We start from the raw sequence: 23,803 nt of genomic DNA, 5'->3' as shown, positions 1-23,803 counted from the left end.
TACTGTTAAATACCCTGCACCCTGTATGACACCCAGAGGACAGCTAAACAGTTAACCACATCAACATAAATCATTAATGTTCACTACAAGTTATACTCTTTTGATTTTTACTCACAACACTGCCAGATGTTTTCAGAAAATTTCTCATATTGCCTAAATACCTTTTCAATAATTATGATCACTTTGTAGTATAGTCGAAAGACCTATTTAAAGAATTGTTCTTATCTCCCTTCTTTTCTGATTGGTAATTTTCTCCCCTATAGCTCAGGAACCCTTTTCTACTTTCTTTTTCAATATGTTAAAGTGTATTACATAAGAAGCTTAATGGTAATCTACATATATAATCACTTACAATCAAGAGAATCTCTGAATGCCCATGTAACTGTCAAAGGCATTTTATACCCTTCTAACCTTAAGATCAACAGCAACCTGCACACTTTTGCCTCAAATTACATGCATTTTCTTTAAGATTATGGAACATATTGCAACAGCAGCATATAATTTTCCAACATAATAATTCCTTTGCAGTTGAAAGGCATCCTGTAATATTATCAGCATCAACAGGAAAAGGCCCCCAATTTTCACTGTGACAAAGGTTTTGGGGGGAAGCTTTTTCCTCAGTAAACAGCAATTTTCACATGCATAACTGTAAAACACACGGGATAACATAACTAATCATTCTTGACCCTAGACCATCACAAAGCAATGAATTATCATTCAACTTACCTTAAAAAAAAACTAGAAAAATAGTTTAAAATTTGATTCATAAGGAAAAAAGAAGAGCAGTTTACTTTTATTAAGTTCCTACCAGCTTCCCAGGTAGCCAATGGTTAAGAATCCACCTGTCAATGCAGGAGACGCAAGAGAAGTGAGTTCGAGTCCTGGGTTGGTAAGATCCCCTGCAGAAGGAAATGGTAACCCACTCCAGTATTCTTCCCTGGAAAATTCCATACAGTGCATGGGGTCACAATGAATTGGACACAACTGAGCTACTGAGCACACACAAAGTCCCTATTAATAAAACACTGCTGGAGGACTTCCCTGGTGGTTTAATGGTTAAAATCTGCCTTCCAATGCAGGGGACGTGGGTTCAATCCCTGGTCAGGGAACTAAGGTCCCACATGACACCAGGCAACTAAGTCTGTGTACCACAGTGAAGACCTAGCACAGCTCCGTCCCCACCACCAAAAAAAAAAAAAGCTGCTGGGAAATGCTGATTCAATTACCTTTATTTTTATACAGTAATTTATTAGGCAATAGACTTAATGGTATATGAAATAAATGTCTTTCAAGCTAATTCTGTGCTTTATATGTATCTTTTATGCATTCTAAAAGATCACAATTGGTTAATAAGAATTTTTCAGAATCAGGACCTTGAGTAAGTACTACGTTTACAAAAACTAAAATAAGGAAACAGTATTTACTAAATCAACATGTATTGTAAACTTAGCAGCCTGCGATTTAGCAATATTTTATCCCAACAACTAATTATGTAGGAGGTGTTAAATTCAAAGTCTTCTGAACTTGGAAAAGTGCATGTAATAAATGCGCCTTTTTACAAAATTAGATACAGAATAGTATTTGTCAAATGTAATTTTATTCTCCAACTGTTTGGTGACATTGCTGAAAAACAGACTTAAGAAAATACATGGTAATTCAAATTAGAAAGCAAGATTATGAACTTTAAAAGTGTTTTTGAAAAAAAACTGATAAGCATGGTAAGTAGTATGATTTTCCCTTATAATTTTCTCCTTCTCAACTCTATTAGAAATTCTAAACTTAGACAAACAGAATAAGAAAAATAAGTTTTATCTCCATACACCATATATAATCTAGATCCCTTCAAAATTAAAACAGAGAATAGTAATTATGTCTGACCTCTGTACTACTTCATTAACGGTACATGAATAGGCCTTCCACTGAAATTCAGAAAACTGAAAATTATGCCTCTGAACAACTGTAAACCCTTTTGGATGGCAATTATGAGAAGTCTGATATAATGGGAGAGTCTTGAGGGGCAGAGGATATATGATCAAGCCTAGATTTTACACCTTACTAATTGTGTGTTTCAGGCAAATCACTTGATTATAACTAAGAATTGGTTTGCTCAGCTGCAAATATAAAGATAGTATTACCTACCTTATGGGACTGCTGAGAGGATAACACCAGATAAGATTTAAAGTATGAAGTATAAATTAGTATAAAACAGTACATGGAAAAAAAAAGGGGAGGGGGGAGAAAGTATTAGTCACACAGTCATGTCTGACTTTGCAACCCATGGATTATAGCCCGCCAGGTTCCTCTGTCCATGGAATTCTCCAGGCAGAAATACTGGAGTGGGTGGACACTCTCTTGTCCAAGGGATCTTCCCGACCCAGGAATCAAACCCAGGTCTCCTGCATTGCAGGCAGAGTTTTTACCGTCTGAGCCAATGAGTAAGAGTTCACTGGGTGAGGCAGGGAAGGACACAGTGGACTAGGGAGAGAGCCATGGCAGGAACAAGGCCGCGCTGTAGCAGGTTTAAGAGATAACAGGAAGGGAGAAATTGGAGAAAGGAAGCAGAGGCAAATTTTTGAAACAGTTTTTGCTGCAAAGAACAAAAGAGTTGGGGCAAGAGATGGCAGATATGCGTTCGGAAAAAGGGTATTTTCAAAGATGGGAGAAATAATGGCATATTATAATGCAGAAAGGAATAACGCAGGAGAATAAGCCAGATTCTAGAAATTCAACCATTGCTTTAAACAGGAAGTTGAGTGGTAAAGAATCCGCCTGCCAGTGCAGGAGACACAGGTTTGATCCCTGGTCTGGGAGGGCTCACAAGACGCAGAGCAACAAAGCCCTTCCATGTGGCCTAAGTACTGAAGCCCGCGCCCTAGAGCCCCTGCTCAGCAACAAGAGAAGATACTGCAATGAGAAGCACGTGCACCGCAACCAGAGAGTGGCCCCCACTTGCTGCAACTAGAGAAAAGCCCAAGTGGCAACAAAGACCTAGCACAGTCAATCAATTAATTAATTAAATTAAACAAAAATAGAGAGCTGATGACTCAAAGAAACTCAAAGAAACCCAACGAACCAAAATCCAAATGAAAAGACCCTAGAAGAGAGGAAAAAAAGCCATCACTGTTTTGACTTTTGGCAGCAGAAGCAGGAAATCAATACTGACACAGATAAGAAGAAAATGAACTTTAATTTTAAGGACCAGACACAGACTGGCACAACAATCCTTGGTACCCCAGACACAACAGAGTCTGCACCCATTCACTAACTCCACCCGACAGGCCTTTGCCAAGAGTCACCCACAAGGCACAAGCACAAGCGGCTTACTCAAGTCAGAAGGCAGGACTGAAGCAGTGGAGAATCCCTGGACGGAAGCTAGATTTCACAGTGAGCACCAGGCAGCAGTCATCCCCAACTCAGGAAAGGAACAGGAAGACAGAGACAGACATTCCTAATATGAAGTTCAAGGACAGGGCAGGGGAGCTGAGACAAATCCTAGTGGGATTCAGATCCCAAGTTCTGCTACAGGGGCAGTTCTGATCCTGCTCAAACCACCTGATGCCCAAGGTGAAATAAAACACGAAAGCAACAGCAAGCAAAAAAACTCAGCTCAATTACAGACTAGAGTGACTCAGACTGCTATACATGTCGCCTTACAAAGAAGGCACATGCCCATCCCTGAGAATAGATTCCTTAATTCAATCTCTGCTTTTCATTTACAAACAATTTTGGCATTCAAAAAAAATTATAAGACATGCAAAGAAGCAAGAGAATTTGCTCCATCATGAAGAAAGCATACAGAACTGAAATAGAAGGGAAGGGAGCAGGGCATAACCTTTGAAAGAAGGACATAGCTCTTGAGGATACCACAAAAAACGGTTAGAACCGATTAGGCCCCATATGGGAAAGATTTGACTTCCAATAGACCCTGAGCCTCATTACACATTTATTATAATATATTAACAAGCTATATGACATACCCAACTGTGCCATGACAGTTCCAAGGCCAAGCATAAAAAGCCAAAAAAGTAGGTGGTGGCCCAATTCCTGAATACCAGCCCTTACTGAAAATAGCTGGAATAATCCTCCCACTTACTAGCCTATGAAATTACTCAGCCCATAAAACTCACCATACCACATTTCTGGGTTGCTCTCATCTTTTGAGATGGACCGCATTCTGTCTTATGGAGTGTGTATCTCCCAGGGCCTCTTGCCAGCTGAGATGGACCACACTCTGTCTATGGAGTGTGTACCTCTCTCAATAAATCTACCTCTTACCTATCACTTTGCCTATCGCTGAATTCCTTCTGTACTGAAACATAAAGAACCTGAGCTTCATTAAGTCCTGAGACCTGGTGTGCAATTTCAATTCAAAGACAGTGGATTCAAGGCCCAGTCCATGGGTTCAACTCCCATCTGAGTTGTGCAATTTCAGAACCAGACTCAGAGACAGATGTTAGACCCAGATGTTAGAATTATCAGACAGGGACTTTAAAAAGACTGTATTTAGAGGAACTACTGGAAGTGGTACACAACACTAGAAAGGAAAAGATGAAAGAAAGATGAAAGCTATATAAAAAGAGCCAGGATAAATGCTAGATATAAAAATTATATAATAAAGAGAAATAATTTTTGTAATGAATTTATTAGGAGATGGACAAAGCAGAAGGGAAAATAAAACCAGTGAACTTGAAGACAGGTTCACAGAAATTATGCAAACTAAAATAAAAATTGGAAAAAAAAAACTACTGGAAAAAAGAATAGAGCAACCAATACCTGCAGTACAATCTTATATGTAATCAGAATCCCAAATAGAGAAGAAAGAATGAAGCAGGAAAAAAAAAAAAAGTGAAGACATAATTGCTGAAAACATTCCAAAACAAACTAAAGAAAGACAGCAATCAAAAATCCAAGAAGCTCAGTTAACCCTACATAGGATAAATGCAAAGTAATCACATTTTAGGCAAATGCCAGAGAAACCACTAAAATCACAAGATAAAGAAAAAATTTTGAAAGCAACCAAAGGGAAAGCGCAGAGGACAGTCCCGGAAGCCATTACTCGGTAGGTGCCCAATATGCTACTGGAGATCAGTGGAGAAATAACTCCAGAAAGAATGAAAGGATGGAGCCAAAGCAAAAACAATACCCAGTTGTGGATGTGACTGGTGATAGAACCAAGGTCCGATGCTGTAAAGAGCAATATTGTATAGGAACCTGGAATGTCAGGTCCATGAATCAAGGTAAACTGGAAGTGGTAACAGGAGATGGCAAGAGTGAATGTCGACATTCTAGAAATCAGTGAACTAAAATGGACTGGAATGGGTGAATTTAACTCAGATGACCATTGTATCTACTACTGTGGACAAGAATCCATCAGAAGAAATGGAGTAGCCATCATAGTCAACAAAGGAGTTCTAAATGCAGTACTTGGATGCAATCTCAAAAACAACAGAATGATCTCTGTTTATTTCTAAGGCAAACCATTCAATATTACAGTAATCCAAGTCTATGCCCCAACCAGTAACACTGAAGAAGCTGAAGTTGAACGGTTCTATGAAGACCTATAAGACCTTCTAGAACTAACACCCAAAAAAGATGTCCTTTTTATTATAGGGGACTGGAATGCAGAAGTAGAAAGTCAAGAGTTACCTGGAGTAACAGGCAAATTTGGCCTTGGACTACAGAATGAAACAGGTCAAAGGTTAACAGAGTTTTGCCAAGAGAACACACTGGTCATAGCAAACACTGTCTTCCAACAACACAAGAAATGACTCTACACATGGACATCACCAGATGGTCAATACTGAAACGAGACTGATTATATTCTTTGCAGTTGAAGATGGAGAAGCTCTATACGGTCAGCAAAAATAAGACCAGGGGCTGACTGTGACTCAGATCATGAACTCTTTATTACCAAATTCAGACTTAAATTGAAGAAAGTAGGGAAAATCACTAGACCATTCAGGTATGACCTAAATCAAATCCCTTATGATTATACAGTGGAAGTAACAAATAGATTCAAGGGATTAGATCTGATAGACACAATGCCTGAAGAACTATGGACAGAGGTTCATGACATTGTACAGGAGGCAGTGTTCAAGACCATCCCCAAGAAAAAGGAATGCAAAAAGGCAAAACAGTTGAATGAGGAGGCCTTACAAATAGCAGAGAAAAGAAAAGATGCGAAAGGCAAAGGAGAAAAGGATAGATAGATCCATTTGAAAGAAGAGTTCCAAAGAATAGCAAGGAGAGATAAGAAAGCTTTCTTCAGTGATCAATGCAAAGATAGAGAAAAAAGAATGAAATGGGAAAGACTAGAGATCTCTTCAAGAAAATTAGAGACACCAAGGGAACATTTCATGCAAAGATGGGCATAATAAAGGACAGAAATGGTATGGACCTAACAGAAGCAGAAGATATTAAGAAAAGGTGGCAAGAACACAAAGAAGAACTATACAAAAAAGATCTTCATGACACAGATAATCATGATGGTGTGATCACTCACCTGGAAAAGGCAATGGCACCCCACTCTAGTATTATTGCCTGGAGAATACCATGGACGGAAGAGACTGGTAAGCTGCAATCCATGGGGTCACTAAGAGTCGGACACAACTGAGAGACTTCATTTTCACTTTCATGCATTGGAGAAGGCAATGGCAACCCACTCCAGTATTCTTGCCTGGAGAATCCCAGGGACAGGGGAGCCTGGTGGGCTGCCGTCTATGGGATCACACAGAGTTGGACACAACAGAAACGACTTAGCAGCAACAGCAGTAGTGATCACTCACCTAGAGCCAGACATCCTGGAATGCAAAGTCAAGTGGGCCTTAGGAAGGATCACTACAAACAAAGCTAGTGGAGGTGATGGAATTCCAACAGAGCTATTTCAAATCCTAAAAGATGATGCTGTGAAAGTGCTGCACTCAGTATGTCAGCAAATTTGGAAAACTCAGCAGTGGCCACAGGACTGGAAAAGGTCAGTTTTCATTCCAATCCCAAAGAAGGAGAATGCCAAAGAATGTTCAAAGTACCACAGAATCGCATTCATCTCATACACTAGCAAAAACATGCTCAAAATTCTCCAAGCCAGGCTTCAACACTACGTGAATCATGAACTTCGAGATGTTCAACCTGGATTTAGGAAAGGCAAGAGGAACCAGAGATCATATTGCCAACATCTGTTGGATCATTAAAAAAGCAAGAGAGTTCTAGAAAAAACATCTACTTCTGCTTTATTGACTATGCCAAAGCCTTTGACTGTGTGGATCACAATAAACTGTGGAAAATTCTTAAAGAGATGGGACTACCAGACCACCTGACCTGCCTCCTGAGAAATCTGTATGTAGGTCAAGAAGCAACAGTTAGAACTGGACGTGGAACAACAGACTGGTTCCAAGTTGGGAAAGAAGTATATCAAGGCTGCATATTGTCATCCTGCTTATTTAACTTATATGCAGAGCATATTATGAGAAATGCTGGGCTATATGAAGCACAAGCTGGAAGTTAAGATTCCTGGAAGAAATATCAATAACCTCAGATATGTAGATGACACAACCATTATGGCAGAAAACGAAGAACTGAAGAGCCTCTTGTTAAAGTGAAAGAGAAGAGTGAAAAAGTTGGCTTAAAACTCAACATTCAGGAAACAGATCATGGCATCCGGTCTCATCACTTCATGGCAAATAGATGGGGAACAATGGAAATAGTGAGAGACTTTACCCTTTGGAGCTCCAAAATCACTGCAGACGGTGACTGCAGCCATGTAATTAAAAGACGCTTGTTCCTTGGAAGAAAAGTGACGACCAACCTAGACAGCATATTAAAAAGCAGAGACATTACTTTGCCAACAAAGGTCCATCTAGTCAAGGCTATGGCTTTTCCAGTAGTCATGTACAGATGTGAGAATTGGACTATAAAGAAAGTTGAGCACAGAAGAATTGATGCTTTTGAACTGTGGTGTTGGAGAAGACTCTTGAGAGTCCCTTGGACTGCAAGGAGATCCAACCAGTCCATCCTAAAGGTAGTCAATCCTGACTATTCATTGGAAGGACTGATGTTGAAGCTGAAACTCCAATACTTTGGCCACCTGATTCAAAGAACTGACTCATTGGAAAAGACCCTGATGCTGGGAAAGATTGAAGGTAGGAGGAGAAGAGGACGACAGCATCTTCTGTCGTGGATGAGGTGGTTGGACAGCATCACTGACTCAATGGACATGCGTTTGGGTGAGCTCTGGGAGCTGGTGATGGACAGGGAGGTCTGGTGAGCCGCAGTCCATGGTGTTGCAAAGAGTCGGACACTGACTGAGTGACTGAACTGAACTGAACTGAAGGATAAGACAGGTGTTGGCTACAGAAATATCAAAGTACACTTCAGGAAGAATACTGTCAGAAATACAGAGGGGAAATTGACAATGATCAAAGGTTCAAATTCATAAAGGCATAATCTTTATGCACACACACACATATATATGCACTCAATAAAAATGATCCCAAATAAATAAAACAAAATTAACAAAACTATAGAGGAAAACACAAATCCACAATCACAGTTGAAGATGTTATGTCCTTCTCTCAGAAACTGATAAAAATCGTCCAAAAAAATATCAATAAGGATATAAAGTATTTGAATACTATCAACTTGATCTATCAGACATTTATAGAACACTAGATTTAATAAAAGCCAAATACATCTTTTTCAAGGGCATGGGAATATTAACTAAGGTAGATCATATGCTAGGCCATAAAAATGTTTTAATTAATATAAAGGAATGAAATCTAATCACAACAGAATTAAATTAGAAGTCAATAATAGAAAGTTCTGAATATTTTCCAATGTTTAGAAATTAAACAATGTACTTCCTAGTAGCCCATTGGTCAAAGAAAACTATTAGAGGAGAAACTTTATATAATTTGAGTATACACATATTGAAATTTGTAGAATGCAGTTAAAGCAGTTTTCCTAGCTTAGAGCGAAATTTATAGCTTTAAGTGACTATGTTAAGAATGTAAGAAGACAGGTGTACATTCAATAATGAATGGTTCTACATTAATAAACCAGGAAAATAAAAGCAAATAAGTAGAAGAAAGGATATTATAAAATTAAAAACAGAAATCAAGTGAAGAGAAATGAACAAACAATATAAAAATGTCCACAAAGTAAAAGTTTGTTCTTGGCAAACAAGATTAAAGAAAGAGAAAAAACTCTAGTAAGCCTCATTAGGAAAAAATAAATAGAAAACACAAATTACCAATATAAAGAATCAAAGGGAAAACATAACTACATAATTTATAGCAATAAAGGACTAATAAGGCAACAGTATGAACATTTTGGAGTGGGTTGCCATTTCCTTCTCCAGGAGATCTTCCCAACCCAGGGATCAAACCTGGGTCTCCCGCATTGCAGGCAGACTCTTGACCCTCTGAGCCACCAGGGAAGTCCTGAAGGATGTTAGACTTCTTAAACGAAATAGACAAATTCTTGAAAAAGTATAATTCACCTATGTTGACAAAACAGAAAATAGAAAGAAACTCTCAACAGCCCTATAGCCTCAAAAAATAAACACATACCTGCAAAACTTTCCACAAAGAAAAATTCAGGCCCAGTTTAATTCCCTAGTAAATTATATTAAACATTTAAATAATTAACAATAACAATCTTACACAAAGTTTTTCAGAAAAGAGAGAAAATGGAGTTATTTCCCAATTATTTTTGGAGCTGGAATAACCATACTAAATTTAAACACTGAGGCTTCTGTGGTGGCTGGGACAGTACACGCAAGCAATCTAAATTAACCAAAATAACATTTAAAAGTAGAATAAGATTATTTAACTTTATGTGACTTTAAAACTGATTGTGAACCTATAGTAATCCAGACAAAAGTATTAGCAAAAGGATAAACAAATATATTAAACAGAATATAGTCCAAAAATAGATCCATCTTGCCAAGACAGTCCAATGGAGAGAGGAAAATCTTTTCAACAAATGATGAACACTGGATATCCTTACTGAGGGAAAACCAAAAACATGACTTCGTATATCACAGGATACACAATTCCCAGGCAGCACAGTAGGAAAGAATCCACCTGCCAATGTAGGAGATACAAGAGACATCTCTGGGTCGGAAAGATCCCCTGGAATAGGAAATGGCAACCCACTCCAGTATTCCTGCCTGGAAAATTCCATGGCCAGAGGAGCCTGGTGGGCTCTAGTTCATGGGGTCGCAGAGTCAGACATGACTGAGCACGCATGCAGGCGAAAGTAAAAGCAAACTACATATCTTCTAGAAGAAAACATAGGAGATTATTTTCATGATCTTCCTAGAGAAGACACAGAAAGCACTAATCATAAAACAAAAATCTGATAAATTACAGTTCACCAAAATAAAAACTTCTCCTCGAAAAATACCATTAGGAAAATCAGCTGGCAAGCCACAGACTAGGAGAAAATACATACACTTATATATATATAAGATCAAGTCTCTTTTTCAAAAGAGACTTCACACACAAAAAAATTCTACAAATGGCTAAAATCACATTAAAAATGAGCTTAACACCATCAGCCATGAGAGAAATACAAAACCACAGTGAGATATCACTATGAACACAGGAGAATGTGCAGTGGAGTGGTTCTCAATGAGATAGGGAGGTTTGCAAGTTTTACAACCAGGAGACATTTTTAGTTGTTATTGGCATCTAGAATGCTGTGAACCATCTTACAATGCACAGGATAACCCCACAGAACAATTATCCTGCCCAAAATGTGAATGGTGGCAAAACTGAAAAACTCCTAAGAGATTAATTTAGACTAACAGCATCAAATGTTGGGGAAGATGTACAGCAACTGGAACTCTGGGATATATTACTAGAGAGGATGCAGAATAGTTCATTCACTTTGTTTGACATTTGACAGATATTACTGTACTAAGTGCAAATAACTTCTTGTCAAATTAAATGCCAAATAGCTTACAGGGCCATGCATGATCTAAAGCCAGTGTACTTCTCCAGCCTCATATCTCCGTTAACTGAGGCACAAGAATGATACAGTACTAAAAATTTTTTCCAAAAAGTCTACTTGATTTTACTGACAGAAATCTTAAAAATCCTGAGACAAAAAATAATAGTAATAATTAAAATAAATTAAAAAAAAATCCTGAGACAAAAGAAACCTTAACATCATTTAGCTCAACTTATTACCTAGAGCAGGGATAATAATATATTCTTGACAGTGAAATATCTACTGTCTCACACTGTTATGGCAAAATCTCACTGATCTATCTAATAAAAACTTGAGAAACAACTCATATTATAAAAGTAATGATCCTCTACTCTTTTTGTAAACTGAGTTAACTGGAGATTATTATAGTTACTGATTTCCTTAACAAATCTCACAATATAATCTGAAAAAATTAATATGGTAGTTTAGAAAGATACTATCTCTTTATAAATACCACAACCCATTTCACAAAGGAATGAAATCAGTGAAAAACAAGTCTTTAACTAGCCTAAATCAGTATTATTCAATAAAGATATAATGTAAACTATAAATGCAAGCCATATACACAATGTTTACAAAGCAGATGGATGAAGTTAATTTTGATAATACATTTAGGGTATACGTGACCCCATGAACTGTAGCTTGCCAGGCTCCTCTGTCCATGGAATTCTCCAAGCAAGAATACTGGAGTGGACTGCCATTCCCTTCTCCAGGGGATCTTCCCAACCCAGGTATCAAATCTACATCTCCTGCCTTGCAGGACGATTCTTTACCATCTGAGCCACCAGGGAAGCCTGGTAATTTTGATAGAATGTTTACTGTATATGTATAAAATATGCAAAACAGCCAATATATCCAAAACATTATCACTTCAATATTTAATAAACATAAAAGTAATAGATTATTTTATATTCTTTTTCTGTACTAAGCCTTCAGAGCCCAATGTCTGTTTTATACTTACAGCACACCTCATTTTTGACTAGCCAAGTTTCAGGTGCATAATAGCCACATGTAGCTAGTGTTTACTGGATGCTAATATCGCACACTTCAAGGAAATTCACATGGATTATTTCATTTAATACTCCCTGAAGCTGCTCAGTGGTAAAGAATCTGTCTGCCAATGCAGAAGATGCAGGTTTGATCCCTGGGTGGGGAAGATCCCCTGGAGAAGGAAATGGCAACCCACTCCAGTATTCCTTGCCTGGAAAATTCCATGGACAAAAGAGCCTGGCGAGCTATAGTCCGTGCTCACAAAGAATGGAACGTGACTTTAGCCAACACAAGGAAAATACAGGGGAAAATAACTTGCCCGAGTTCCCAAGATTAGTTAGTGGTAGAATTAGAATTTTAAACGAATCAGCATTACTCAGATATGGTCCAAATCACTATGCAATTCCACCTCAAATCAACTTTTTTCTTTTACACTATTACAGAAACTTTCAATTAACCAAATTAATACTTTTGATTCCTGCTTTGATATCATATATTCATTGTACAGAAACCTGTATTTCTGGTCACATAAAAAAACCTGATTTTCCCCCTGCAATAAGAATTGAAAACAAAAGACTTACCATTAAAATGAGTTTTTGATACTTTTGTTTTAGGTCTGATACACTTGCAGATGGGTCTGCTCCCAGAATGCTGTACCAATCCTTTTTTGGTATCTGCTCAAACGCCATCATCCCTTGAACAAGAAGAGGTCCTTTTCAGATCAGCTGAATATAAATATTGACAACAATTCATTACAGTTTGCGTATATTTGGGAAATAACTAGGTACAGCTTCCCTAAGTTCTGTAATATTAAGTCATGATAATAATGCAAGCCTGAAGAAGCAAATATTTTCATTTGAAACGCCCCAAGAATTTCACGTTTAAGTATATAGACAAGTGTGGACAAATCTGTTAGATGTTTCATGATATACGCTTATATCTTAAATTAATGACTATACAACAGCGTAAGAAAGAAAAAGAACTCGATAATGAACCCGAGCGGTGGATGGCCCTCTAAGAAAGGTGTTTCTGCTAATCTCTTGGTAAAAGCGACACAGAGTAGGTACTCATTAAACATACTAGTGGAGAAGGAAATGGCAACCCACTCCAATATTCTTGCCTGGATTAATAAGTGTTTATAAAATGAATAAATATTCTTTAAAAGCAAAACGAGGAATTAAAATCAATTTGGGAGCATTCCCTCTTAATGTCTCCAGTTCACTTCTTGTCTTTCGGGTTATCTTCAAAGAACAACACGCCAAATAGCCAGTCAGCACTGGCAGGTGGAGAGCAACAGTCCCTCAGTTATTGGACAGGCGCTCAGATCTCGCAAAGAGCTCCTGAAACTCTTCAAGGGAAGACGTGACAACACTCCCGAACCGAAGAGAACCCGCTAGGAGCCCCAGAACCAGGCAACTTCTTCCCATAGCCGCGAACTCAACGAGACATCCCGGGCTTCCTCAAAATTGGGACTCGGAAATCTACTGCACTCACAGTGCCCTGTGTCGCCCAGCCACAGACTCGTACCCTCTCCTGGATCCGCTCGATCACAAACTTACCAACGGTAGAGCCACTAGAGCCCACTCCTCGCTTGCTGTCTGCCAAACCTCGGAACCGGCTTCTGCTTCCGCCGGAAGTCGCTGACCTAACGCGGTCAAGTTTCCAGCCGAGCCGCAATGGCGGAGGCACCGATCGGAAGCGCCGCTCCGCCCTCTGGACGCGGTCGCTATGGTAACCCATCGCCTCTACCTCAGGAGTTTACCAACAGTAAGTGCGGGCGCGGTGGGAAAAGGTTTCCTTCGCCTCTTTCTAACTCGCTCTTGTCCTGGCTCCCAGACTGTCGTTTCTCTCCTCTTCCTCAGCGAGTACCCTCAGCACGCCCCTCCAAGCTTCCTCCGCCTTCCCCAAAACTTCCTCCATATAACCTACCCGCTGCAGCTCCCTGTCCTTTCCCGGCTGACGACTGCAGTACTATGACGGGAGATGAGGGGTGGGGGGCTACGGAGGGGGTACAGTTGGGATTAGAGCGGGTGGAGGTCGATGAGAAGGGTGACAAGAACTGATTCCTCCCTTCTCCCTAGACTTCCTTTGGAATGTTCTCGTTCCAAAACTAAGACAACTAAAACCTATGCTGAGTAAAAAGTTTTTAATTTTTTTTTTTTTTGAAAGAGATGTTCAACTTAATTATTTCTTTTAGATTTTACTTTAGTGGGTTGCCATGTCCTTTTCAAGGGGATCTTCCCAACCGAGGGATTGAACCCAGGTTTCCCATATTGCAGGCGGATTCTTTACCATCTGAGACATCAAGGAAGCCCAAGAATATTTTAGTAGGTAGCCTAGTCTTTCTCCAACCCTGGAATCAAACTGGGGTCTCCTGCATTGCTGGCAGATTCTTTACCAGCGAGCTACCAGGGAATCCCAAAGTTTTTCAGTTTTAATATTATTTTTTTGGAAGAGATGTTCAGCTTATTTCTTTTAGATTTTAGAAACCGACTTGAAAAATGAAAACTTTTCAAAGTCCTTTCACACTCTTAGCAAGTCTTACTATTCGCAGGGCAGCTATGACATCGTTCAAGCTCACAGAAAAAGCAAAATAAAACGCTTACTTTGAGGTAGTTATTGGGTACTCCAAATGGGCACTTTCCTCTCCCTGTCATTCGCTCTGTTGTTCGCTTTTACTGTCAAATCTATGTGCTGCTTACCTTAGATTTGTTGCAGAGAAGCCAATCCTGATTCCATGTTGGTCCTGTTTCTTTGACTTGTTTTTGCTGCTTCTGTTATAATCATACAGAATGGCCAGCCTTAAAGAATCCTGCCCCTCTGCCTGACTGTTAAACTAGAGTGCCTTTGTTCAGAACCCTGTCCACCCATAGCTGGCAGGAAGAAAGAAATTAACAAATCCCCTGCCTGAGGCTTGCCATTCTGTGAGATGTTTGCAATATTAATGGCTTTTTAAACTTTGCTTCCTCACCTTCCCCCATGTCTGATCTATAAAAGAACCTGGCATCCAGACCCTGTAAAATGGTTATTTTCAGGTGCTAGCCTGCCATCTTCGCCATCAGCTGGCTCCCCAATTATAGTCTCTTCCTTGACTCAGCCTCTCATCTTGGATTGGTGCCTGTTGTGTGGCGAGCAGAGCAAGCTTGGACTCGACAACGTATTGACTATTCTTGCTTGCATTTTACCTGGAGGTCAAACCTGCATCTTTGTTCTCCATAGCATGATATAAATTTCATTTGGAAATGTTAAGGTAGTTTTGTTGCTGTTACTCCTTAGATTTCTTTTTTTTTTTTTTAATTTTATCTTTTACCACATACCCATTTGAGAAGCAGTCAAGACAAACCCTAAGCACATTGAAAAAGATATGTTGATATGGTCAGTTATTTAATGATGGTTCCCTGGTAGCTTAGCTGGTAAGGAATGGATCTGCAATACAGGAGAGCTGGGTTTGATCCCTGGGTGAGGAAGATCCCCTGGAGAAGGAATTGGCTTACCCACTCCAGTGTTCTTGCCTGGAGAATTCCATTGACAGAGGAGCCTGGCAGGCTACAGTCCATGGAGTCGCAAAGAGTTGCACACGATTGAGCGACTTTCACCGAACTATAACTGAATAACTGAATGATACAGTTTAAAAATCTAAAAGGAAAAGTATAGTTTAGGTTCTTCATAGGATTTTGTCATGTTTAAAGGCAGACACAACCACCTTTATATCAATACTAAGTCAGAAGATCTGATTTTCATGACTGGTTTCAACATTCTATGTGACCCTGCTGCTGCTGCTGCTGCTAAGTTGCTTCAGTTGTGTCCAACTCTGTGCGACCCCATAGACGGCAGCCCACCAGGCTCCCCCGTCCCTGGGATTCTCCAGGCAAGAACACTGGAGTGGCTTGCCATTTCCTTCTCCAATGCATGAAAGTGAAAAGTGAAAGTGAAGTCACTCAGTGGTGTCCAACTCTCCTCGATCCCATGGACTGCAGCCCACCAGGCTCCTCTGCCATGGGATTTTCTAGGCAGGAGTACTGGAGTGGGGTGCCATTGCCTTCTCCACTGTGTAGACCTAAGTATACCTAAAATGACAGAACTGTGTTATTCTGAAGACCTTCCTATACAGTACTATCAGAATGGCACCACTTTGAATTTCTCTAGCCCTGAAACTTCCTTTTTCCACTGCATAGTCCTTTGTATAGATAATTATACTCAAGCCCTTCAGTTTTTTATAGAAATAGCACTTTATTTTGATTTATGATTGCATTAATGTATTGTGTTATCTCTTTTACTGCCTTTTTGAACAAAATTCTGAAAATTCTAATCACAGTATTTACTTTCTTGTATTTATTTATTTTTTGATATGGGAAGAGGTACACTTTTTTTGTCCCCACCAAATCCCAAATGTTCTGTCATTTCACAATAACATAGTTTACATCTGTAAAGCATACTTTAGTTTGCAACTTTTAATTTCATCTCCATTAAGTCATTAATCCTCTGACATTACCAATAATTCATTGATATTATCCAAATCTAGTGCTTGTTTACATTTCCCTAGTTGTCTCTGAATGGTCTTTTTATGATTGGTTTGCTTGAGTCAGAATCTGGAATCTACACATTGCATTTGGTTATTCTGTCTTTTAAGTATCTTTTAAGCTATAGCAGTCCCAATACTTCACTACTACCTTTTTTTTCTTTTTTTTTTCCATTAGTTTATTGAAAAACAGATATTGTCTTACAATGTGAACTTACCTGTTTATACCAGAATCCACTTTTTAAAACACTTTTTACAGAAATCCTTGCTCATTAGTCTTCCTTCATTTTTTTCATTTTTTAGAGCACTACTGTTCAATGGAAATACAGTGTAAGCCACAAATGCAACCCACACACGTGATTTTAAATTTCCTAGTAGCCATATTAGAAAAATAAAAAGAAACAGGTGAAATGGATTTTAATAATATATTTATTTACCAGTGTATCCAGAGTATGCTCATTTCAAAATGTAAACAATACAAAAATAATTAATGAAATATTTTACATTCTTTTTTTCATACTAAGTCTTCAAAGGCTGATGTGTATTTTACCTATACAAATCATCTCAGTTTGGACTTGCCACTTTTCAAGTGCTCAATAGCTACATCTTACTAGTGACTACTTTATCAATCACAGGTCTAGGGGATAAAGTCCAGCATTCCTGCCCAGTATGATCCCAGTTTTCCAGCTTCATCACCTATTACCTTCATACATGAAGCAATCAAACAATTGAATATTTTCTTGGTACTTGATAATTATATTTGGATGCGTCTCCTTGCTTATAACACCATACCTCTTTTCTTCCTCGTATCAGTTTTACTCCTTCTTTAAGACCTATCTCTTCCATCAAGTCTTTTGTGATGGCCCAATCCTTAGAAATTACCTTCTCTCAATTTTCAGAGCAGTCCTGGGTGTACTCCTCTTTTGTACTTATCCTATCCTATAGAGTATTATTATACACTAGATGTGTATTCTAGTTTCCTGATTGGATTGTAAACTCTCTTAAGGGTAAGAACACCTCTTAGAGAAACTAAGCACCAGCTTTTATGCCACATTCTCTGGGGTTCTAAAGATGTATGTCTACTATAGGTTTGTTTCTCAGTGTTTTTAGAAGGTAATATATTTATTTTATGTAAAACTAATATAGCGTAAATATAAACTATGTTAGCACAGTGGTTAAGACCATAAACTCTGGGATCAGACTCATAGATTTGAATCCAGATTCTGCCTCTTATTGGTTATGTGAAAACTTGAAGTTAATCTCTGCACCTTAGTTTCTTCCACTGTGAAACAGAGATAATAATAGTATTGCCTTCAGAGGTTTGTTGTGAGGATTAAATGAGATGATGGTGTCTGAAAGTAGTAAGTACTCAGTAAAGAGTAGATCAGTCCTGGGTGTTCACTGGAAGGACTAATGCTGAAGCTGAAACTCCAATAGTTTGGCCACCTCATGCGAAGAGTTGACTCATTGGAAAAGACTCTGATGCTGGGAGGGATTGGGGGCAGGAGGAGAAGGGGATGACAGAGGATGAGATGGCTGGATGGCATCACTGACTCGATGGACATGGGTTTGAGTGAACTCTGGGAGTTGGTGATGGACAGAGAGGCCTGGCGTGCTGTGATTCATGGGGTCGCAAAGAGTCGGACACGACTGAGCGACTGAATGGAACTGAACTAAAAGAGTAGATATTGTGATTATTATTAATAATGAACTATTTGTTACTCAGTTTTGATACATCAGAATATTAAGAATTCATAACAGTATTTTAGGAATTTCTAAACAAAGCAAATGAAAGCCACAGACTATTGAATTGGAAAAATGAAACCAAACCCAAATATTTGTTGAACTGTAGTTTGCCAGATACATTAAGTGCACAGGCAGAAACTTCTTAATTCCTGAATCGTCAACATCTAGCATAAGTGAAATAGGCATACATCAAATATTTAATTTCAAGATGATTCATCAAGTGCTATATCTAGAGTTAGATGTAGATGCAGAGATATAGATGCAGATACAGATATCAGATGCAGATACAGATACAGCATACAGATACAGATGCTGATACAGATACAGCAATCACATTCTTATTCAGTTTGTTCCTTCAGCCCTTTGCCCATGCATAAACTTACTTATGTCCACCATACGTTAAGAAATTCTTAATCATGAATCATATTTGTGAATTATGCTTCTTGTGGATATTTGTAAAACATTCAGCATACTTCTATTAATTATTTCTTATCCTAGGATTATATTTACTTGGCTCTTTCCACTGATTTCATTACCAACTCTTCTTTCATATCCTTGATCTTATTTACCTCTGAATTTTTAAGATTTTTCCTATCAGTTAACTAAGCTTTATCTATTTTTAAGTACTGCAATATTGTGGTTATATATGAAAACTAGATGACCCCCCCCCACCAGGGCTAATAGACCCCACCTGGAGTCTATTAGCTAGTAATGAATTAAAAACAAAAAGAGACACAAGTAAATAGTACATGCTGCTAAGCTGCTAAGTCACTTCAGTCGTGTCCGACTCTGTGTGACCCCATAGACGGCAGCCCACCAGGCTCCCCTGTCCCTGGGATTCTCCAGGCAAGAACACTGGAGTGGGTTGCCATTTCCTTCTCCAATGCATGAAAGTGAAAAGTGAAAGTGAAGTCGCTCAGTTGTGTTTTGACTCCTAGCAACCCCATGGACTGCAGCCTACCAGGCTCCTCCGTCCATGGGATTTTCCAGGCAAGAGTACTGGAGTGGGGTGCCATTGCCTCTTCCGACATAGTACATACATAGCCTTCATTCACCTATTCATTTACTCAACAAATATTTATTGTACACTGTTACAAAAAATACGAGATAGAGTTGGCTGTAGCTCTATCAAAATCTTGAAGTTTATCTGGGTAGGCAGACAGGCAACTGAAATAACTGTGCAAAGTGCTATGCCAGAGGAAATAAAGGTTAACTGTGATAGTTAATAACTTGTGGTTATGTGAATAGAATAAGGCAGATTACTTGAATGATTGAAATCCTTGAATCAAAATGAGGCTAATCCAGGAAGATATATGGAAGTGTTAAGTTTTAAATAACGCTCTGACAGAGAGGAGAGATGAATGGCTAGAATTAGAGAAATTTCCTCATTTTCTTTTTTGGCCAATTATCATAAAGCTTTAGACTGTATTGAGAATCAGCTCTAATGAACAGTCCTACCTCACCTTTTAGAAATAGTTTTTTCCTTTCTCTGGTTGTCTTCACTTGATCTATTCTCTATTCTGTCTTTCATCAGTAATCATCAGTGAACATTCACTGGGTTTAAGCAAGTCAGTGCACTAAGCAGGGGAGACCAAGGGGTAAATACTTTTCACTGTCACTGCACCTGCAGCTGTGTTTTTCCTGTGTGTTTCACTTCGGTCATGTCAGTGTTCTTTCGAGCTGGTTTCAGATTTCTTAAAGATCTTCAGTTATTTGGAATTTTTGTTCTTGTCTTCCAAACTTCTTCACATCTGATGTTTTAATTGTTCCATGAACCTATTAACAACACTGAGTATAATCTATCTTCTCTTTCTCTTTAGTAATCATAATAAATACCAACTTCTTATTTCCCCATTCACTTTTTTTATCCCTTTCTCGTGTCTGATGACCACTTTGAAACCTTGTAATGATCTCTTCAAACCATGCAGTGATATGCATTAATATGCTCTAGCATTTTAGTCTTCCATTTTGGTTTCTTAAACCTGAATTTTTTTAAAGTTTATTTTATTTTTGTCATGTAATTGACTCACAGAAGAAAGGTTAATTTGAATGATCAAAGGGTGTTAATTTGTAGGTTAAAATGTGTTAAACAGTTGATATGAAGTCTGTTTAAGTCAATTAGAGTGTATAATGAAGATGTTTCTAGAGTGTTATGGAACCTTTTGAAGTCAACTTGGAATTCACTCCTGTGTGCCAACCATAGCACCTGGCTAAACATGCCGTTGCATTTAGGTTCTTAATTGCGGGTATATTCCAGTATATATGAATAGGTCTACACACTTAAAGAAATTTGACTTTAAGATTCTATGTTTTGCTATAGAAAATAAATTCGTGATTTAATTAATCATTATTAGTAAAATGAAAAACATACCGTGTAACACTGTTATCTTTGTTACTCTATTTTTTTCTAAAATAAAATGCAACTGAACTCAATAACCAACAAAACATTTCTGCATTTTCTGTTTGTTTTTAAAACTAGATTAGCATCATTATTGTTGAATTTTTTTAATACTAAGTACCTCCTATTGAAAGGGACCATACAAAGACATGTAAAATTTGATATACTCATTTAAAGGAATGATTTGTTTTCCCCTCCAAAATTATTTGAAATAATATTATGAAACATTATAGTGTTGGTACTGTCTTTTAAATTTTCAAAATAGATAATGTTATTATGCAGACTTTAATGTTTATATGCTCAGTTTCAATAGTTGAATATAATTTTGTGTAATGATAGGTATATTTAAGATGAGTGAAGCTTTGCAACTTCAACAGTTCAAATCCACAGAGATGGGAGGGTAAAAAACAAATTTTAAAATAGATTCTTCCCTTAGCCTCAGGATTACTCTAGAACTAGTTTTATTACTTGTGTCAGTTTACTAGCAATAAACACATTTAGCATTTCAACTTCTTTCAACCATTCATTTTAATTATTGAGAGAGTGATGAGAAACAACTCTTACATGTTAAAGGGATTTCTGCAATGATGGATTAGATGCCAAAATAATGAAACCACATAGCTTAAAAAATATACTGAAGAATAGATGTTTTCTGATGAATTTCCACAAAAAAATCATATTTTTAAAATATTTTAAGCTATTCGTAGTGTTACTTTTTAATCAACTGTAGACATGGCATGAGAATAGTCTTTTGTTGCTCATTAGCAATTTCTTTAATGAGTTTTTTTTGTGTGATAGATAGTTAAAGTAACAGACAAATGACAGATTGTTTGCCTTTAATGATTTCCCTGTTTCAAGCCCATTACAAAGCAATTAGAAATCTGACAGCATTTTCACTCTGCATTACTGATCATCTAAAGTGATGAGGAATGAGAGGTGATGAATATTAATTGTATATTTTCATATGATTATCATAAATTATTACCTTGTCTGATGTGCTGCAGGTGAAGCGGGAGCATAAGAGAAAGACAGATGTATTAATTTGAAAGACTATATGACTTCTTTTAAATATTTGTCTGTAGTGTAAATTCTGATCTGCAGTGTTAGTGTCCATGAATATTAAATTAATTCTCTTCAGTTTATAGCTACATTTGTGGTAACTGAAATAACTTTTCAGTACAAGAAAAGGAAAAATTATTTCATAGTACAATAGACATATATATATTTAAGTTCAGAATTTTAAGAAACTAATTTAAAAAATGAAATAGTGAATTTTGTTGATATACATATATGCAAAATTCAGATATATCATTACAAAAAATATATACTTAGATTTAGATCTTATATTAGTCTGAGTTTAAAGTCAGGTGATCCTACGAAATAAGATAAGAAAGAGTAACCAGCTGTAAAAGATTTTTCTGAGTCCTCTGGAACAGTTCTTTTAGTCTTAATCCAGTATATATTCTGTTTCCCCAGTTTCTTGCTTCAGGGAGATGAGGCTAAGCCAGTCATCAAGACTCAAGTGTATTGTTACTTGGTTCTCAGCCTTGAGAGGTAGCAAAATTTGGTCCAGAAACTAGATAATAGTCTTTGGTATAGGAAGAATTGATAAGCATAAAGCATTTGACATGTTTAGAAGTGTATTTGGATCAATATACCAAAATAAGTTATATTTTGATATCTCTAATTATTAGCTGATAATCAATATGTACTTAATGAATAGAGCTGAATTACACTAGTAAAGCTTCAGTCTTGTCTTTTGGACCTTTTGCTATGGATTGCTCTGTGGCATGTCATCTCTCAGAGAGGCATGCCATCCTGGATCCATATTTATTTATGAAGGTCATAATCCATATGATAATATGACCAAAAGTCCATGAAAACTGACTTTTTGCATGCTTTTTAGGAATTATTCTCCTTTATATTCAATTTTATGTATATGAAATTAAACCAGCAGATCCTCACAAATGACCTTTTAGTGTTCTGGAAAGTTGAGGAGAGTCATCTGAAACTCATTACATGTTTATTCAGGGAAAAGTCAGATATCAGGATGATAAAAGCAAATTATCAGAAAAAGCATTGAGACCCTATTGTTTGGTAGCCCAATTTAATATTTTTACTGGCTAAGCTTTTCAACTGTATTATCATTTGTGTCTGATGCCCTCCCAGATTTTATTGTACAGAGCAGGCCCAACTAGTACATTTTATGGAATCAGAGTGGTAATTCCCATTGCCCTCAACTCCTTTCTGCTGATATTCTTTATCTCCTCTTAGCCCACATGTTAAGTTGATCCTTTGTATAGCCCAGTCAATTCTCCTTCTCTTTCCACTTCTCACATACCACCAACCAACATACTTACTTACTTGACTTTTGGCCAAAGTCTCCCTTTCTTTCTTTAGAAGAATTGGTTTAGAAATTTTACGTATTTTTACTCTGACACAGAACAGCTAGCTGTATCTGAGTTTATAGGAAACTGGGCTGTCAAACCACAGCATTGCAGGCAAATCAACAGCTGAGGAAACAAATAGTCCTAAATTGTAAATCATAAATAGCTGTATCTTCTCTAGTTACCTTGCTCCTTGAAAACCTGATTCATTTCCCCACACATACACTTGATCTTCCTTACAGTCTCCCTTTCTAACCAAATAGCAGCTATTCTTTACACTCTTCAAGTTCCAGTGTTTTAATTTATATTTAAACACCACTCATGTTGTGATAAATGTTACTTATCATTTAGTCATTGAAGATCCTTTTAAGTCATTCACAAAGCATTCCCACTTTCCCTCTCAAAATTTCTGTCTAAAATGGGTTTATGCCTTGTATCAGTACAACAGGCTTCCCAGCTGGCACTGATGGTAAAAAAACCTGCTTGCCTGTGCAGGAGACGGTAAAAGATGTAGGTTCGATCCCCAGGGTTGGAAAGATCCCCTGGAGGAAAGCAGGGCAACCAGTCCAATATTTTTGCCTGGAGAATCTCATGGATAGAGGAGCCTGGTGGGCTGCAGTCCATAGAGTCGCAAAGAGTAGGACATGACTGATGTGACTTAGCTGGAGAAGGAAATGGCAGCTCACTCCAGTATTTTTGCCTGGAGAATCCCATGGACAGAGGAGCCTGGTGGGCCATAGTCCATAGGGTAGCAAAGAGTCAAACACAAAC

At 37.9% G+C, this 23,803-nt stretch overlaps 2 protein-coding genes across 10 annotated transcripts in view; one reads left to right on the top strand and one right to left on the bottom strand.

The window, feature by feature from the left end:
• The window catches only part of DNAJC24 (DnaJ heat shock protein family (Hsp40) member C24), a 77,720-nt gene extending 64,112 nt beyond the window's left edge, over positions 1–13,608 (bottom strand). Inside the window, exons 1-2 of one of the 3 annotated variants that reach the window (XM_024975557.2) lie at positions 13,542–13,608; positions 12,564–12,707 (exon numbers count right to left, since the gene is read on the bottom strand). In XM_024975557.2, the coding sequence (XP_024831325.1) occupies positions 12,564–12,674 (111 nt within the window). In that variant the 5' untranslated portion in view covers positions 12,675–12,707; positions 13,542–13,608. The remainder of the gene's footprint in view (positions 1–12,563; positions 12,708–13,541) is intronic. The other 2 variants (XM_059874991.1, NM_001078102.1) reach the window with 2 other exon arrangements.
• Positions 13,609–13,622: 14 nt separating this feature from the next.
• Positions 13,623–23,803, top strand: part of DCDC1 (doublecortin domain containing 1) — a 470,261-nt gene continuing 460,080 nt past the window's right edge. For 6 of the 7 annotated variants that reach the window (XM_059875151.1, XM_015474817.3, XM_015474816.3 and 3 more), the window contains exon 1: positions 13,623–13,749. The gene's annotated coding sequence lies outside the window, so the exon portion shown is untranslated. The remainder of the gene's footprint in view (positions 13,750–23,803) is intronic. The other variant, XM_015474819.3, reaches the window with a different exon arrangement.

Source organism: Bos taurus, chromosome 15 (assembly GCF_002263795.3).
Source record: "Bos taurus isolate L1 Dominette 01449 registration number 42190680 breed Hereford chromosome 15, ARS-UCD2.0, whole genome shotgun sequence".
In the NCBI taxonomy this organism is placed as follows: Eukaryota; Metazoa; Chordata; class Mammalia; order Artiodactyla; family Bovidae; genus Bos; species Bos taurus.
The sequence above is the reverse complement of the archived record's forward strand: the minus strand, read 5'-3'. Positions and strand labels throughout refer to the sequence as shown.